Source organism: Phascolarctos cinereus, unplaced genomic scaffold (genome assembly GCF_003287225.1).
Source record: "Phascolarctos cinereus isolate Bilbo 61053 unplaced genomic scaffold, phaCin_HiC Scaffold_2;HRSCAF=192, whole genome shotgun sequence".
NCBI lineage: Eukaryota > Metazoa > Chordata > Mammalia > Diprotodontia > Phascolarctidae > Phascolarctos > Phascolarctos cinereus.
The window spans coordinates 214,858,176-214,874,377 of NW_027555625.1; the positions used below are offsets into that span (position 1 = coordinate 214,858,176).

Here is a 16,202-nt window from a genome sequence, read left to right on the forward strand (position 1 = left end):
AGGCATATCTAGCTGTTTTTGTTAAACTGTCTTTTCTTACGGCCTGATGCTTTTCCTTATATCAGCAGAGTGAAGGTCATGGGGAGAGGTGAAGTCGAAGATATTTGTGGTTTGCAGTATCGGCTTAGGGAGGCTTTTCCTACTTTGGCGTTTCCCAAACTAATCTGCCCCCCCTCCCCTGCCCAATATATTTAGCTTTCCTTGAAATAGCTGATGCTCATTTAGGGGATATTGTGATATGAGTTTGCTCTGTATTGTTTTTTGATTCACAGCCATGATTTCATTGTCATAAGGACCTCCCACTGCAGAAACTTCCTTCACCAAAGGAAGTCACCACTTTCTTAGAAAGCCACCTAGAACACTAAAAAGTTAAGTGACTTGCTGAGAGTCACACAACCAGTAGGTATGAGAAACAAGATTTGAATACAGGTCTTCCTGGCTTCAAGGCTGACTTTCTACTCACAATATCATATTTCTTCTTGACATTGAATTCCCTGGGGATGAAAGGGGAGTCAGAGAAAATATTGGTACAAAATAGAGGAGGTTGAATTCTCTTTTGTTCTGAAAAATTGCCGCACATAATGTCTTTTTAGACATGCATACTTTCATATTTAATATCTGGAAAATATTGGAGAATGAAATCAGCATTTAGAAGTGCCTGTCTTCTATTCAGGAAGACCTGGGTTTGAATCCAGCCTCAGACTTTTTACTTTCTCTGTAATCTTGAACAAGTCACTTAAGGCCTCTAGCCGTCAGTTTCCTCATCTATAGACTAGGACTGATTATACCTGAAATACTCGTCTCACAAGGTCGGTCAGGAGGCTCAAATGAGAATAATGTGTGGAAGGTGTTTTGCCAACTTTAAAGTGGGACATAAATGATTGTAAATAAATGAGCCCCAGGTCTTTAAAAGGCACTGATTGGCTAACTGCTGCTTTCTTGAATCACTCTTTTTATCTGTCCATTACAGCAATGCCAGGCATCTCAAAATACAGGGCCTGGGACAATAGCCCTGATTTGCGATACCCTGGGGTTGGCTCTGGTCATAGAGGCTAACTGAGATTTAGATATTTTTCTGCAATCATTTAACTAATGTATCCAAGTTTGAAGATCATAGCATCTTGAATTTTGTACCTATTATTTGCTTTCTTTGCTTAGGTATCCTTTTATTTTTCTTGGGAATGGCAATCAACATTCACAGTGACTATCTATTGCGCCAGCTCAGAAAGCCAGGAGAAATTTCCTATAAGATTCCACAAGGTAAAAATTATCATTTATTTTCTTTCCTCATTCCTAAGGTTTTGAGACACGTTAATTAGTTAATTAGTTAATTCATCATCAGCCAGTCAGTCATTCAACAAACATCTACTAAGTGTCTACTGTTGCAGTGTGAGAGGTTGAGAGTTTGTGACTCCTCAAAGACTGAAGTACATGGGTCATCTGGCATGAATTCACAGACTCAAGCATTCTTTAAGCCAAGGTGGCAAAATTTATTGTTACGCTTTTCAGCGGGCAAGGATTCTTAAAGGATCCTGCAACCTTAGAGAGGTACAGTTAAAGTTTATATAGGATAAAATACAATAAAACATGTGCCAAATATGCTAACTAGATGATTCAGGTGGGTTAGGGAGTGGTTAAGGAGTGGTCAGTTCTTAAAAGAACATGTACTTCTTGAACCTACTGAGCAGGCGTTTTACCCAGAGTTCACTGGGAAAAGCCCACAAGGGGGGCACATGGAGGTATGGTTTTAGGCCTGCTACATCACTAAGTCAACTAGAGTTCAGGGTAACTGAGAGCTGTCCAGTCTGCCACCAATCAATGTCTTGTTAGACAAGATAGATGTAGGGAGTTATACATATGGCTTAAGTCTAGAATACAGTTAATGAGGAGCCCAGGATGTAGATAATGAGGTAGGGTGGTAAGATAGTATAGTAGTGAGTAAGAATGTCTTTATGACCCAGTGCAAAGCCAGTTTAAACTAATAAATCCTTCAGGTGCTGCTTGGAACTGCACCAGGGAGAGAGACATGGGTCTTGCTGGGGCCCACTCATGAGTAATTGCTAGGCACAGGGTCCTTGGGCTGGGGAGAAACTGTCAGGGACAGTGTTTCTGATGCCAGGGAGAAATTGGGGTCCAAGCACAAGCACCCAAGCATAAGCACCCAAGCACCACATCATCTACCAGGTGCAAAGCATTGTGCTTGGTGTTGGAGCAGTTAGAAAGGTAAAGAAGCCTTTTTCATCAAGAAACTTATATTCCAGTGTAGTTGTGAGTAGATCAAATACATTACAAATTAGAATATGAAATGGACCTAAGGGTAGGTCAAACGGCTGTGAGGTTAGATGAGCAAAGATTCACTTCTAGGTGAGGGGATTGAGAAAGACTTTCTGAAAGAGGAAGCTCTTGAGCTGGTCCTCCAAAGAGTGGTTTCAGCAGGTGGAGATGGGGCAGAGGGTTGGACCTGGACAGGTTCAGGCGTTTTAGGGGTCAGTATGAGCAAAGACAGGGAAACAGAAAGTTGGAGCAGGAGAGTATGGTGAGTAAGGCAGTTTGGCCTGAGTTTAGAAGGCACAAGAGGGAGCAGCAGCATAAAGGAAATCTAGAAAAGCAGGCCAGAAGCAGGCCTCACTCAGACTTTTTTGATGCCCCATGCAAGGTGAATATCAGCTCTTCCTAACTGTGCCTTTTTCATGTACCACATTCTCTATTCCCAGACACACAGAGTCTTGGGTCACCGTCCAGTTTCCCAGGGCAGTGGCTGGCCCTGGTTGGACTTTGACTTTGGCAACATTACTTTTTTTTTTTTTGACAGCTCAAACATCATGATATAGTAGGAAGAGAACCAGATTTAAAGTCAGGGAGCCCTGGGAGGCATCTGTTGGTACAATGGATAGAACACCAGGTCTGGAGTCAGGAAGACCTGAGTTTAGATCTGGCCTTAAACATTTAATAGCTGTATGACCCTGGGCAAGTGGCTTAACCCTGTTTGCCTCAGTTCCTCATGCATAAAATGAGCTGGGGAAGGAAATGGCAAACCACTCCAGTATCTCGGCCAAGAAAACCCTGGAGTCACAAAGAGTCAAACCCAACCGAAAAATGACTGCACAACAAAGTCACTTACCTCTCTAAGCCTCAGTTTCCTATCTGTAAAATGGAGGTAATAATACCACCTTCTTCTTTAGGCTGTTGTAAGAACTGAATGAGATGTTGTATGTAAAGCGCTTTGGAATAATGAATCAATAAGCATGTATTAAGTGCCTGCAACCTATTAGGTGCTAGGAATATAAAGACATAAAAAACTGAAACTATCCTTGTTCTAAGTAGCTTATGTTATGTTGGGGGAAGACAATATATACATATATAAGGAGAGGGTCTAGACCTGGGATTTCACTGGTAAAGGTAACTCTTAGATGAGGAAATTCTCTCTACCTATGCAGGTTGGCCTCTTTTAGATATTTGCCTAGGTCATTAAGAGGATTTTCCCAGGGTTAGTTGGCCAGCATGTGACAAAAGTAGGCCCTGAACCCAGATCTTCCTGATTCTAAGGCTAGCTCTCTAGCCAATAAACCATACTGTCTCTCATATTAATTATTATGATTATACCCAGAGATTCCACAGCACATTAAAATTGGATTGTCAGGACTGAGAATCTAAGCTATAGAGTATCCTCTTAATTCTCCTGGTCTCACTTCCTTATTTCATCAAATCCAATATATTGTCCTATAACTGGAAGCCCGTTGCTATTTACTTATCGTATTCTAACTTATTTTATATTTATTTGTATACATATCTCTCTTGAGACTGTTGATCTTCTTGAGGGTAGAGATTGTCTTATTCATCTTTGTATTCCCTTGTACCAGTGCCTAGCATGGTGACTGGTACATAATAGATACTTAATACATGTTTGTTGAATAAAGGAATTAATTAATGGAGAAGAACTATAAGGAACACTTTAGCAAGGAATGGCATTGGATTCTCATTCCTGAAAAGGTATAGAATCTCAAGGAAAATAATGAAAAAAAGGAGGGTAAAAAGACCTCAAATTATATTAAAAAGTGGTAATCATCAAAACTATTTGTTATCAGTTATTAAAACATAGAAAAGTGGAACAATGTTAATAGATTAAGGAAGAATGAGAAATAATCAAACTTAAAACTCAGTGTTTGATAAACTCAAGAATGTAAATTATTTGTGGAAGAGCTCCCTGTTTGTTAAACTTTCTGGGAAAACTAGAAAGCAGTTTCTCAGAATTTATGTTTAGACCAGTATTTTACACCATATACAACAATAAACTTAAATTGGTTAAACCTCAATATTAAAAGTCACATATTTAAAAAGAAAAAAAATCTAGAAGAAAAAAAGATTCAGTGAATTTCACAGCTATGACTAGAGGGAGAATTCTTAACTAAATAAAGGATAGAGATGATTATCAAAGATAAAATAGGCAATTTCTATCACATGGAATTGAAAAGCTTCCCCCTTTTACGTACAAAATCAATGGAAAACTTTTGCTGGGAAAAAATATTTTACTTTGAAATATCTGTGTTGAGGGTCTAATATCTAAGACACATAGGCAATGAGTAGAAGCATCCAGACCCAGAGTCATTCCCCAATTTATAAATGGCCAAAGGATTTAAACAAATGATCCTCAAAAGAAAAATGGCACACTGCTAACAACTGTATGAAAGATTCTTCAAAATCACTAATAATGAGAGATTCAAACCAAAACTAATCTGAGGTTTTACCTCACTCCCAGAACATTGGCAAAAATGACAAAAGATGAGAATAGTCAGTTTTGGAAGGGTTATATAGAAAGATGGGCACACTAATATAGTATTAGTGGAGTTGGGAATCAGTCTTATAATTCTAGAAGATGATTTGGAATTGTGCTAAAAAAGTAGCTAAAATATCCTTGCCCTTTGACACAAAGATCTTACTGCTATGTGCATATATATGTATATATGTACATGTATGTATACACACATATAATTGTTATACATTTGTTATACATTTATATGTTATATATGGATTATTATACATAGAATTAACATATATTTGTTTATTGGTCCTGACTTATGCTTTCGTCAGTTGGGGAAACTCCATTCACTAGACTGGCAACTCATTGGCAGCTTTCAGTCTTATTGGCTTTCTTGGTGAACTAAAGTGTTATTTGTCTTTCCTGTGGGCAAACAACCAGTATATTTCACAGATAAGACTCAAATCTAGGTCTTCCTCATTTCAAACTCAGTTCTTTTCCCAACATATCATGTGGCCTCTCATATAGCTTTTACAAATAATATTGTTGATATTTTGTATTAGTATAATATTATGTTATTAGTTCATCAGAGAGTTGCAAAACAAAGTATTTTGTGATGTCTTCAGGGGAAGGTCATCACTAGAGTCTGGGAAGGAGAGCATTTCATGTCTAGGAAATAACATGAGTGAAGATACAGAGGAATATAAGATATGCATAATTTGATGGACGATTCCTAGATCCAATTTAGCTAGAGCACAGACTGCATGCTGGCAGGAATATTAGCTAAGGCTACACAGGTAGGTCAGGGTCAGATTGTGGAGGATCTTGAATGCCAGGCAAAGGAACTTGATGGGATCTCTCTACATAAGAACGATTAGTTTGGGAACTATTTGAAAGATGAGTGAGAGGCAGAATACAGGGGAAGCAGGAAGACCTGGTAGCAAGCTTTTACAAGTTGTTTCATTAATTGTGTTTGGTTCTGAGCACCTGGCACAGTTCCTGGAACATAGTAGGTGCTTAGTAAGCACGGTGGATAGAATACTGGGCTTGGAATCAAGAAGACTCATCTCCATGATTCCAAATCTGGCCCCAGACACTAGCTGTGTGACCCTGGGCAAGTCACTTAACTCTGTTTATTTTAGTTTCCTTGTCTGTAAAATGAGTTGGAAAAGGAAATGGCAAACCACTGCAGTAGCTTTGCCAAGAAAACCCTAAATGAGGTCTGGAATACTGAATAGTACTGTACAGTACACAGTACAAACATCAGAGGTAGGATTTGAACCCAAGCACTCTGACTCTAGGAGGAGAGAAATGTGAGAAACATTGCGGAGATAGAATCAATAGGACCTGGTAAACTGGGTGGATATGAAATTTGAGAGAGTGCATTTTTCCAATTTTGTCTTTCAGTCACATTCACTTCTGCTGTCTTTGTGTTTCTGAATAACTGAAGGATAAACATAATGTTTCATACACGTTGGCCCAGTAAGTTAAAGTAAAAAAAAAACAACAAAATAAAACAAAACAGACAAAGCTGTAAATGGCCAGATTTCAAAAGGTTGTGGTTATTGTTAGAGGAGCATTTGAACACAAAAGTGTCCTTTCTCATGATTCCAGAGAGAAAGGCCCTGTTTGGGGTGCAACTTTCCAAGTCTTGGGCCTGGCAGAGAACCTGTGTGTAGATCACTTTGACTAGGTTTAAACTGTTTGTTGATTTTTAGTCACAACTGGAACTCAAGAATGTTTCCACATTATACACTGATAACAAGAATATAGTCGTCTTCTTCCAAGAGAAAACCAAACATTCAAAATCAATAGAAGCATAATTCCTGTAGAGGGAGGGTAAATTCATCTTTTTCACATTAAGCTTGCATAGATCAAATTTTCTTCCAGCAGGGGATTGTAAATGTCAAAACATCACCTAATGATGCTTTATTTTTTCATGTTAAAATTTATTTTCATGATTTGAATGTCATGTATTTAAAAAACATGTGACTAGCTGGGCTGCTATTTTGTGATGGAGTCCTTTGCAGTTTTTGACTCTGTAGGATAGAGGCAGGGAGGGAAGAGGAGGCCTGACATAATTTCATAGTACAGTGGTACAGTCACAGAATGGTCTTAGAAAGAGGCAGAAAACCTGGGTCCTAGACTGCTCTTGGCCATGGACCAATTCTATGACTTTGGTCAAGTTATCTTGCCAGCCTGAACCTCAGCTTCTTGTAAAATGGGGATAATTATGCTTGTATTTCTGTACTTCTCTGCGTTGTGGGGAAAGTATTTAATATACTGTGAAATACTATGCAAACTCTTCTGCAGCTTAGTATTATTATATTAAGAGACATATTTATCACAATCCTGAAGAAAATTAATGGCAGAGAGGGAAACTAAAGCAGGGCTGGATAAACTCCACAAAAAATGTAGGCAAAGTTCTCATAATGACAGGCCATTAGGCAAACTTTCCAAGGGTAGTGGGTTAACATTGCTTCTTTCTTATCTCATCTATATATCTATATTTTTATCTCTACCCATATCCACATCTGTCTATATCTATACCTCTACCTATATGTATATCTACACCTATACCTATATCTATACCTATTACTATACCTATATCTATATGTATATCTATACCTATAACTATACTTATCTCTATCTTGATCTCTATCTGGAATCATCTGTATTTTCAGATTAAAACACATACACATTTGTATGCACACATTTGCATATCATATATACATTTATTTATATAGATAAACATATGTATAGGTGTACGTGTTTTATTGATGTTCTTCAGAAAACACTATTGCCACTTCCCAGTAATAGTGGCATCCCCTTAGAACCCTTCGTCACAGCAAAGCATTCAAGCAAACTAAACCAAAACACTGATCATGTCCAGCAGTGTGTGCCTTGCTCTACACGTGTAGTCCATCACTTCTCTGAGGAGAGGAGGGAAGCATGTTTCCTTATCAGGGACCTGGAGTTAAGACAGTTTTTCCCATTGACAAGAGTTCTGATGCCTTTCATTGTTGTTTTCATTTGTATTGTAGCGGTCATTGTGTTAATTGTTCTCTTGGTTCATGCAAGCATTCTCATTTTTTCCTGAATAATCATCATCATCATCATCATCATCATAATAGCTAGCATTTATATGCTTTTAAGGTTTGCAACACACTTTATATATATTATCTTAATTTGGATAATGATTACTTCATATCTGTTATTTCTTTTTAAAAATTAATCAATTAATTATTCAATTTTTAGTTTTCAACATTCACATAAGATTTTGAGTTTTAAATTTTCTCCTCCTCTCTCTCCTCACCCCTGCCCAAAACAGTGTGAAATCTGATATAGGCTGTACTTATATATTCATTTAAAGCATATTTTCACATTAGTCATGATGTAAAGAAGAATTAGAACTAATGAGAGGAACCACAAGCTAGAAGAAACAAAACAAAGCAACTACAGAAAAGGAGGGGAAATAGTATGCTTTCAACTGCATTCAGATTCCATCGTTCTTTCTCTGGACGTGGATAGCATTTTCTATCATGAGTCTTTTGGAATTGTCTTAGATCTTTGCATTGTTGAGAAGAGCTAAGTCTGTCAAAGTTAGTCATTGCACAATGTGGCTGTTACTGTATTCAATGTTCTTCTGGTTTATTTGTTATTTCTTATGGTGCAGTTATATTCAAATACATTCATTTGCTACAATTTGTCCAGTTATTACCCAACTGGTGATCACCCACTTTGTTTCTAGTTTTGTTTTTTGTTTTTTGCTCTTGCAAAAAGTTTTACTTTGAGTATTTTTGATTACGTGGATCCTTTCCTTCTAACACTGTGTATGTATATGTATGTGTGTGTATGTATCTCTCTCTCTCTCTCACTTCTTCTGTCTCTCTTTCTCTGTCTCTCATTCTGTGTGTGTGTGTGTGTTGTGTGTGTGTGTGTGTGTGTGTGCATGCACGTGCGTGCGTGCGTGCGTGCTTCCCTGGGAAAATATTCAGTTGTCCTCTGGAATAGAATGATTTTGAATGAAGGCCAGACCAACATGCATGGACTATGGAAGGGAGCACACATTTTCTATGCATGCTTAACAAAAACCATAAAACTTGTTGTAGGTAGAGGGAGTAGAGGGCAGAAATAGAAACATCAATATGTCAAGGTTCTGTGATTTCATAGGTTTGCTAGACCTTTGGACAGAAGCTTAGCTAGATTAATTGAGTAGTCAATCGTCATAAAGGTAGTAAGTGTTAGAAGCAAGATTTCAACATGGGTTTAACTGACTGTGGGTTCAGCATCTGCTATGGAATACTGACTCTTTCTCAGAGAGAAAAAGGAGAAAAATAATAAAAGTTTTGGTGAGTAAGAGTGAACAAGTATGATTCTTCCTCTGCCTTTAGGCAGGCTGAGATAGAGGTAGATCATTGGCTTGGTGGATACAATGCTGGGCCCTGAGTCAGGATAACCTATATTCACATCTGGCCTCAGACACTTACAAGTCACTTAACATCTGTTTGCCTCAGTTTTCTCAAATGTAAAATGTGGATAATAATAGCACCTACCTCTCAGGGTTATTATAAGGATTAAATGAGATAATGTTAATAAAGCACCTGGCATTAGTAGGTACTAACTGAATGTTTATTCCCTTCCTTTTGGGAAGTGACTGATAGTTTGACGTAGACTCCTTCTCTTCAGTCCCAGCTAGGCCTTGGAACAATCAAAGGCGGGATTTCTTTTCAGTGAGAGAACATGATCTGTGGTGATAAAATAAGCATGATCGCTGCTAGATTTCAGGTTAAAAAGTGTACGTTAGTGACCAGAGATCTGTGGAGAGATCTGAACTTCCAAGAGAAGGGTCCTTTGCCAAGCACCGCTGCGTGGGTTTCTATGTGCCACCCAGCTTAAACCTGTGTTAATGGAGCAGCTAGGTGGCATAGTGGATAGAGCACCAGCCTGGAGTCAGGAGGACTTGAGTTTAAATCTGACCTCAGATACCTGATACTTACTAGCTATGTGGCCCTGAACAAGTCACTTAACCCTGATTGACTAGCCAAAAAACAAAAACAAAAACAAAAACAAAAAAACCCAAAACAAAACAAAAAAATCTAACATGCACACAAAACCCTATATTAACCCCTTGAGTGTCTATTTGAAACAGGGGGAGGGAGGGTGCTAATTCTTGTGGTAACTCATTATGCTGACTCGAATGTTTGAATCTTCTAAATATAGGAGGCTTGTTCACTTATATTTCTGGAGCCAATTACTTTGGTGAGATTGTGGAATGGATTGGCTATGCCATGGCAACCTGGTCATTCCCAGGCCTGGCCTTTGCCTTTTTCTCGTTATGTTTTCTTGGAAAACAAGCTTATTACAGTCACAGGTAAGCCCCAAGAGGAAATGTTTTCTTTTATACAACTTTATTTCCTGTAAATGCACTTGGTTAGTAGCAAAGTTGAATATTTGGTGTGATTTAGGACAGGGAAAGTAAAATTTAGCTTTCTAGGTTTTTAATTTCTTTGAATATATGGATAACAAAGATTAGAGTCAGAATGACAAAACTCTTTCTTTTTGAGGTGAGGTTAAACGCACATGGACAGCTAGGTGACACAGTGGATAGAGCACCAGGCCTGGAGTCAGGAAGACCTGAGTTCATATCCTGTCTCAGGCATTTACCAGCTGTGTGAGACTGGGCAAATCACTTAACCCTGTTTGTCTCAGTCTGTAAAATGAGCTGCAGAAGAAAATGACAAACTACTCCCGTACTTTTGCTGAGGAAAACTCTGAATGAGATCAGGAAGAGTTGGGCATGACTCAACAATAAGAGCAACAAAATAAACTCATAAACAAATGGTTTTGTATCAAGATTTCCTTGATCAAATATTTCTTCAAAATTCTACTTGATGTATTTGAGAGGTGAAAGTCTCACTGGACTCTGGAACACAGTTGGATGAATATGTCCAGTTCTGAGTATCACAACTTAGGAAAGCTACTGAGAAGCTGGAGGATGACCAAGATGGTGAAGGGTTTTGATTTCATGCCACTTGAGGACTGGCTGAAGGAAACGGGAATGTTTAGCCTGGAAAAGACTTCAGTGAGCCATAATCTCTGTCTTTGAGTATTTGAAGGATGTCATGGAAAAAGAATAGAGTTGTTTTATTTGGTCCTAGAGGGTAGAATCAGGAGCAGCGGGTGGAAGGGTTAGGTGTGGGGTGGACTAGATTATTTTTTCAGATATGAGTGGAGCTAAATGACTTTTGAGGTCCTTTCCACAGCTCTGAGGTTCTGTAGTTCTGTTCTGTTGCAGTTATGGGTGATTTCAATGAATAAAAAAGCATTTGTTAAGCACTTAATTTGTTTCAGAAACCACACTGAGCTCTGGGGATACAAACAAGGAAGACAGTTCTTGCCCTCAAGGAGCTTACCTTCTGGTAGGAAAAGATGACACATATAGAGGAATGGTGGATATGGAAGAGTGTTCTAGACAGGGGAAGTCATAGAATGATGATTGCAGGCACAGGACAATTGATTGACAAATATGTTCTTCTAGAGAATGGTAGTGTTGGTCTCAGAACTCGAGTTGGAAACAGAGGGGATGGTTGGTAGGTTGGTACATGAACTTGGTGATATGGCAGAGAAAAAACCAGGAAGCAGCATTGAGGGCCTGAGGTCAGGCATGATCAGGTGAATGTTCACCAGCAAAAGCTTAGGGTCATGGGGATGAGACTGTCAGTTCTGGATGGAGGTAGAGGGTAGAGAGCAATCAGTATGGCATGGAGGTGGCTGGGAAGTGTCAAAGAAGATCTGAGATTTCTAGTCAAACTGTTCATTAGTGCCTTGTGACAAGAATAGGTACATTTAATTGGCTGGAGTCATTGTCTCAGTGTGTGTGTGTGTGTGTGTGTGTATGCCTTGTGGCTAATGAAACTCATATTAATCTTATAGACTAGTAAGATACTAAGGCTGGAAGGGATCTTAGATTTTTGGTGTAAACTGTTCATTTTCTAGATGAGAAAACTGCAGCTAAGTGGTTTGTTCATGTAGTGAGTAGTACTGGTTTTTAAACCTGTTCATTTTGACTTCCAAATCTACTCTTTCTAATGTCTAACAATTTTTAATGGAGTAGAGATTACAGAATCAAGTTACAGAGTAAAAAGATCAGTGTGCTTAAAAATACAGAGGAAAAATCCACTGTCAAGTACAGTGGAACAATTACCTTAATTTTCCAGACACAACAATCAGTTCCTCCACCAGTCTTCTTCTCAGGTTCCCTTGTGGGATGGAGATGATACTGGGCTCTCAAAAAAGCTGTGGAGATGAAGAATGAACTCTGCTAGGTCCCACCAAGATAGAGGCTCTTCAAGTATAGGTCCAATGATAAAGAGTAGGACTTTCATCTGAAGCGCAATCTCATTAATTTCAGAAGGGTTCAGCACCATAAAGCTGACCACCAATTTTTTTTTTCCAGCCACAGCAACTTATGATAAATGTCTACTAAGGCAGAGAGGGTTCTGTGGTCTGAATTGAGGGAGGGGATAGTCACAAAGATGAGATCATATATCTTTGAAATAAAATCTATGGAAGTAAGCCTATTTCTTTTAATACATCTTAAGCTAGCCATGTTTTTATTGGTATTCATGTTAAACTATTGGCTTTGACTGAATTTGCAATCTGCTAAAAGTCATAGGTTTATTTCTCATGACCTGCTGTCGAATCAGTACTCTTCATCATATACTCATGCAATTGATTTTTAAAACTTATGTATAGGACTTAATATTTATCCCTATTAAAGATCATCTTTCCATTGGGTTTAGACAGTTGAGATCTTTGGGGATCTTTATTCTGTCATATAGTGTATTAGCTCTACTTACTGGCTTTATGCCATCAGTAAAACTGCTAAATGTGCCATCTATGCCTTCATTAAGTTCCTTATAAAAATGTTGAATAGAAAAGGGTCAAAGATAGACTGATGGAGAGTTCCCTCAAGGCTGATCGATTTCCTTTAGCTAAATTGTTTAACCTGGTGGGAATCCACTAAACTATGCTACCAGCAGCTTTATCTTGTCCTCGTTTGTGTACTCTCCACTCAGACTAGCTCCAACTCCTGCTTGTTGCCTCTTTATTGTACAAATAGGAAGGCACATGTACAACTTGTAAGTACTTGTGACTCATCAATTAGACCATATTTGGAATTTTCACATAAATAACTAAAATTAACCCCTTCCCTCTTTTTTGGCCAGTTCAGTGTAGCAAGAAAACTTGCCTGGAAAGGAGATGGTTTAGAGCTGGGCATTTCCAGGATTTTTGAATGGCCTCTGGTGGTCAATGCATTCCTAAGGCTAGATTTTAAAGATTTAGCTTGTCTACAGGTCAGTGAATCACAGAGCTATGATGAATACTAGAAGGATTTCCTTGACTCAGAAATGATGTATTATCAGAAATGAATTGAGATTTCAGGGGGAAGTCCTGGGTAAAATAAGAGTTCATACTTTAAATTGTTATTGGTTATTTGGTTATATATTTTTTGGCTTTAAGTGCTGTGCAAAGGAGAAAACATAAAGGCTTTGGTGCCTGAGAGAAGTAGGGAGGGAGCACAAGGGCAGAATGAGGAGGCTAAAGGTGTATAAGTTTAATTTTCATGTACTTTATGATATTATCTATGCTCCTCCCTGGCCATGATTATCTGGGTCTCTATTTTCTGCCTCACCTAGATCAAGCTGACAATTTTACATGGATATTAACTCCTCTCCTTGCTTTGGTTTGTTTTATAAGAAGAAGCCAAATGACCAAGAGTCAGAGTGTAGGTAATGAAGCACAAGAGAAGGGCCTAAAGCCCTGGGAGAGCTACCTAGTCTAATCTGACCTCCTCATTTTACAGATAAGACTGAAATTTAGAGATTTGTCCAGATTTATCCAGAGTCATGCAGCCAGTGGAAATGGCAAAGCCTAGATTCAAATCCAGGTCTTCTGATTCCAGATCCAATATTCCTTCCACAAAATAACATCCCTCTATTGTGTGTCATTCTGTGGCAGTTATTTGTGGAATGACTCCTGAATAAAAAAGGGTGGGCTACAGTGCATTAATTCTCTCATTCACCCTCCTTTTGCATGAGGGAGCAGAATATCAGCATGCTTCATTTGTCTCTTGCCCATCACCTGCCCAAAGTATTAATTATGTTTCTTCTTTTCATCTAGGTTCTATCTCAAGAAGTTTCAAGACTACCCTAAGTCTCGGAAAGCCCTAATTCCTTTCATCTTCTAAAACCACAGATGATAGAAAAGAATGGAAAACTTTCAAGCTGCTGAACTTCACAACTGAGTCACACTGTAAATAATAATAATGATGATAATAATAATAGCCTTTATATAGGGCTTTTACATTTGCAAAGTGCTGTACAAGTATTATCTCCTTTGATCCTCATAACAACCTGTAAGGTAGATGCTATTAATATTACTGTTTTACAGATGAGTTAACTGAGTCTGAGAGAAGTTAAGTAAAATTTGCTAGTTAAGTGTTTTAGGAAGGGTTTACAATTTAAATCTCCTTAACTCCGGGTCTAGCACTCTAGCCACTGTGTAATAGCTTACATAGCAGATGGCTTGAATTCACTGAGGTAAGCCTTTTAGTCTAACGACCAGAGGCCCAATTACATCTGAGTGGTGTACCTTTCCATCTTGCTGGCCACACTCAACATCCAACATTAATGTCACCATCTGCTTTCAAAGCCTGATCAATGTTCCTTCCCAAATGGGCACTCTTTATGGCCTCTTCTGAAGCATAAAGTTCTCTCTCTATATATATGTGTGTATATATACATATAAATATATATGTACATATATACATTCATATGTATGTGTGTGTGTATATATATATATACACATATGTATACACACACACACACATATGTATATATGTCCTCTTGCTGGCCCAGCTGCAAAGACTTATTGGCTAAATCAACCCTAACCAGCTCTCTTCATGAAATTAAAAAGTGAAATTGACGGTTAAAAACATTCAGGATCCCAGTGCCCCCTCCCCCTTCAAAGAAAACTCTGTGTGTGTGTGTGTGTGTGTGTGTGTGTGTGTGTGTGTGTGTGTGTAGAGAATGGAGAGATCATCACCTCTCATTCATTACTGCGTGAACACTTCAAAGATCTACGATTTCACTGATGTGGGTATGCCTTCCACCAATGGAGGTGACTTTGTGACTTAGTAGCTAATCTTTATGGGTTGCTTTTAGAAAGGCAGTGTGGCATAGTGAACAGAGTGCTGATCAGGAAGATCTGGGTTTGAATCCCGCCTCCGTTATTTGCTAGCTATGTGACTGTGGATAAGTCACTTGACCTCTGTACCTCATTTTCCTCACCTGTAAAACGAGATGCTTAGACTAGGTGGCCTTTATGGTCCTTTTCTGTTCTATGAAAGCAATTGCCTTCTTGTGACCAGCTCTCTGACGCTGAAACTCTCCAAATTAATATAGGCCTATAGACTATTCCTTGGAGAATATCTAGGGCACCTGTTGCTGACCCTGGCCCCGGGCAGTTGCAGAATAAGGACAGTGGCAGAAGTGAAAAAGGAAGAAACATTAATGTCAAAATTTGGATAGTTTTTGAGTTTTCTCCTTCCCTAACCCTCCTGCAAAAACATACTTTTTTCCTCAAGGAAACTTTTAAAGTAAGCTTTTGGTGGATTATTTCATTGGAAATGAGGATTATAGAACAAAGCATGGGTCTCAACTACCTCCATTAGAGAGAGGTCTATAACTGTAAAAGGAGGCAGTGGGTGTTACAGGGATAACCAAAGATGATTGGCATCCATGGTATGTCAAGAAATCTATAGGAAGTATCTTGGGTGTATCTTTTGTGAAAATTTGTGAAAATCTTTTGTGAATAAGGATAGTGGTATAATACAAGAGGGTATTGGTGGGTACCCCCATAGATGATTATCACTAATCTGTTTAGAGATGATAATGAATACTGCCCCTTTACTTAAAAAGTACCTCAAAATGTTTAAATTTAGTTAAAACAGGAATAAATGTTTAATTTAATGTCTTTATTATTACCTTCATTTCCAAATATACCCACCCCTCCCTTCTAACTGTAATTCAAGCCTTGTAATGAAGAATAAAATAATAAAAAAGCAGTTAGGCAAAACCGACCAGTGCAACAATGATTAACAGTATATGCGGCATTCTACGTCCATAGTCTCCCACCTCTGCAAAGTTGAGTAGGAGGTCCTGCTGTACCCTTATTAACTATAAATTAGATATCTTTTCGCAGAGAGAAACTTGTACTCATTCACGAATACAATGAGGCTTTACCCAATGTCATGCCAAGTCAAGGTTTCCGCCATGGCCTGGGAATCTATATGAATCTTCACAATTCCATTTGGAGATATCATCACCCTATCCATCTCTCACTCCTCCAAACACACACACACAATACATATGAATACATA

The 16,202-nt window shown here is 38.5% G+C and overlaps 1 protein-coding gene across 1 annotated transcript in view; it reads left to right on the forward strand.

Annotated features, from left to right (window-relative positions):
- SRD5A2 (steroid 5 alpha-reductase 2) overlaps positions 1–14,504 on the forward strand; it is a 54,387-nt gene extending 39,883 nt beyond the window's left edge. The window contains exons 3-5 of the mRNA XM_020972376.2: positions 1,159–1,260; positions 9,980–10,130; positions 13,943–14,504. Of these exons, the coding sequence (XP_020828035.1) occupies positions 1,159–1,260; positions 9,980–10,130; positions 13,943–14,009 (320 nt within the window). The 3' untranslated portion in view covers positions 14,010–14,504. The remainder of the gene's footprint in view (positions 1–1,158; positions 1,261–9,979; positions 10,131–13,942) is intronic.
- Positions 14,505–16,202: the final 1,698 nt, after the last annotated feature.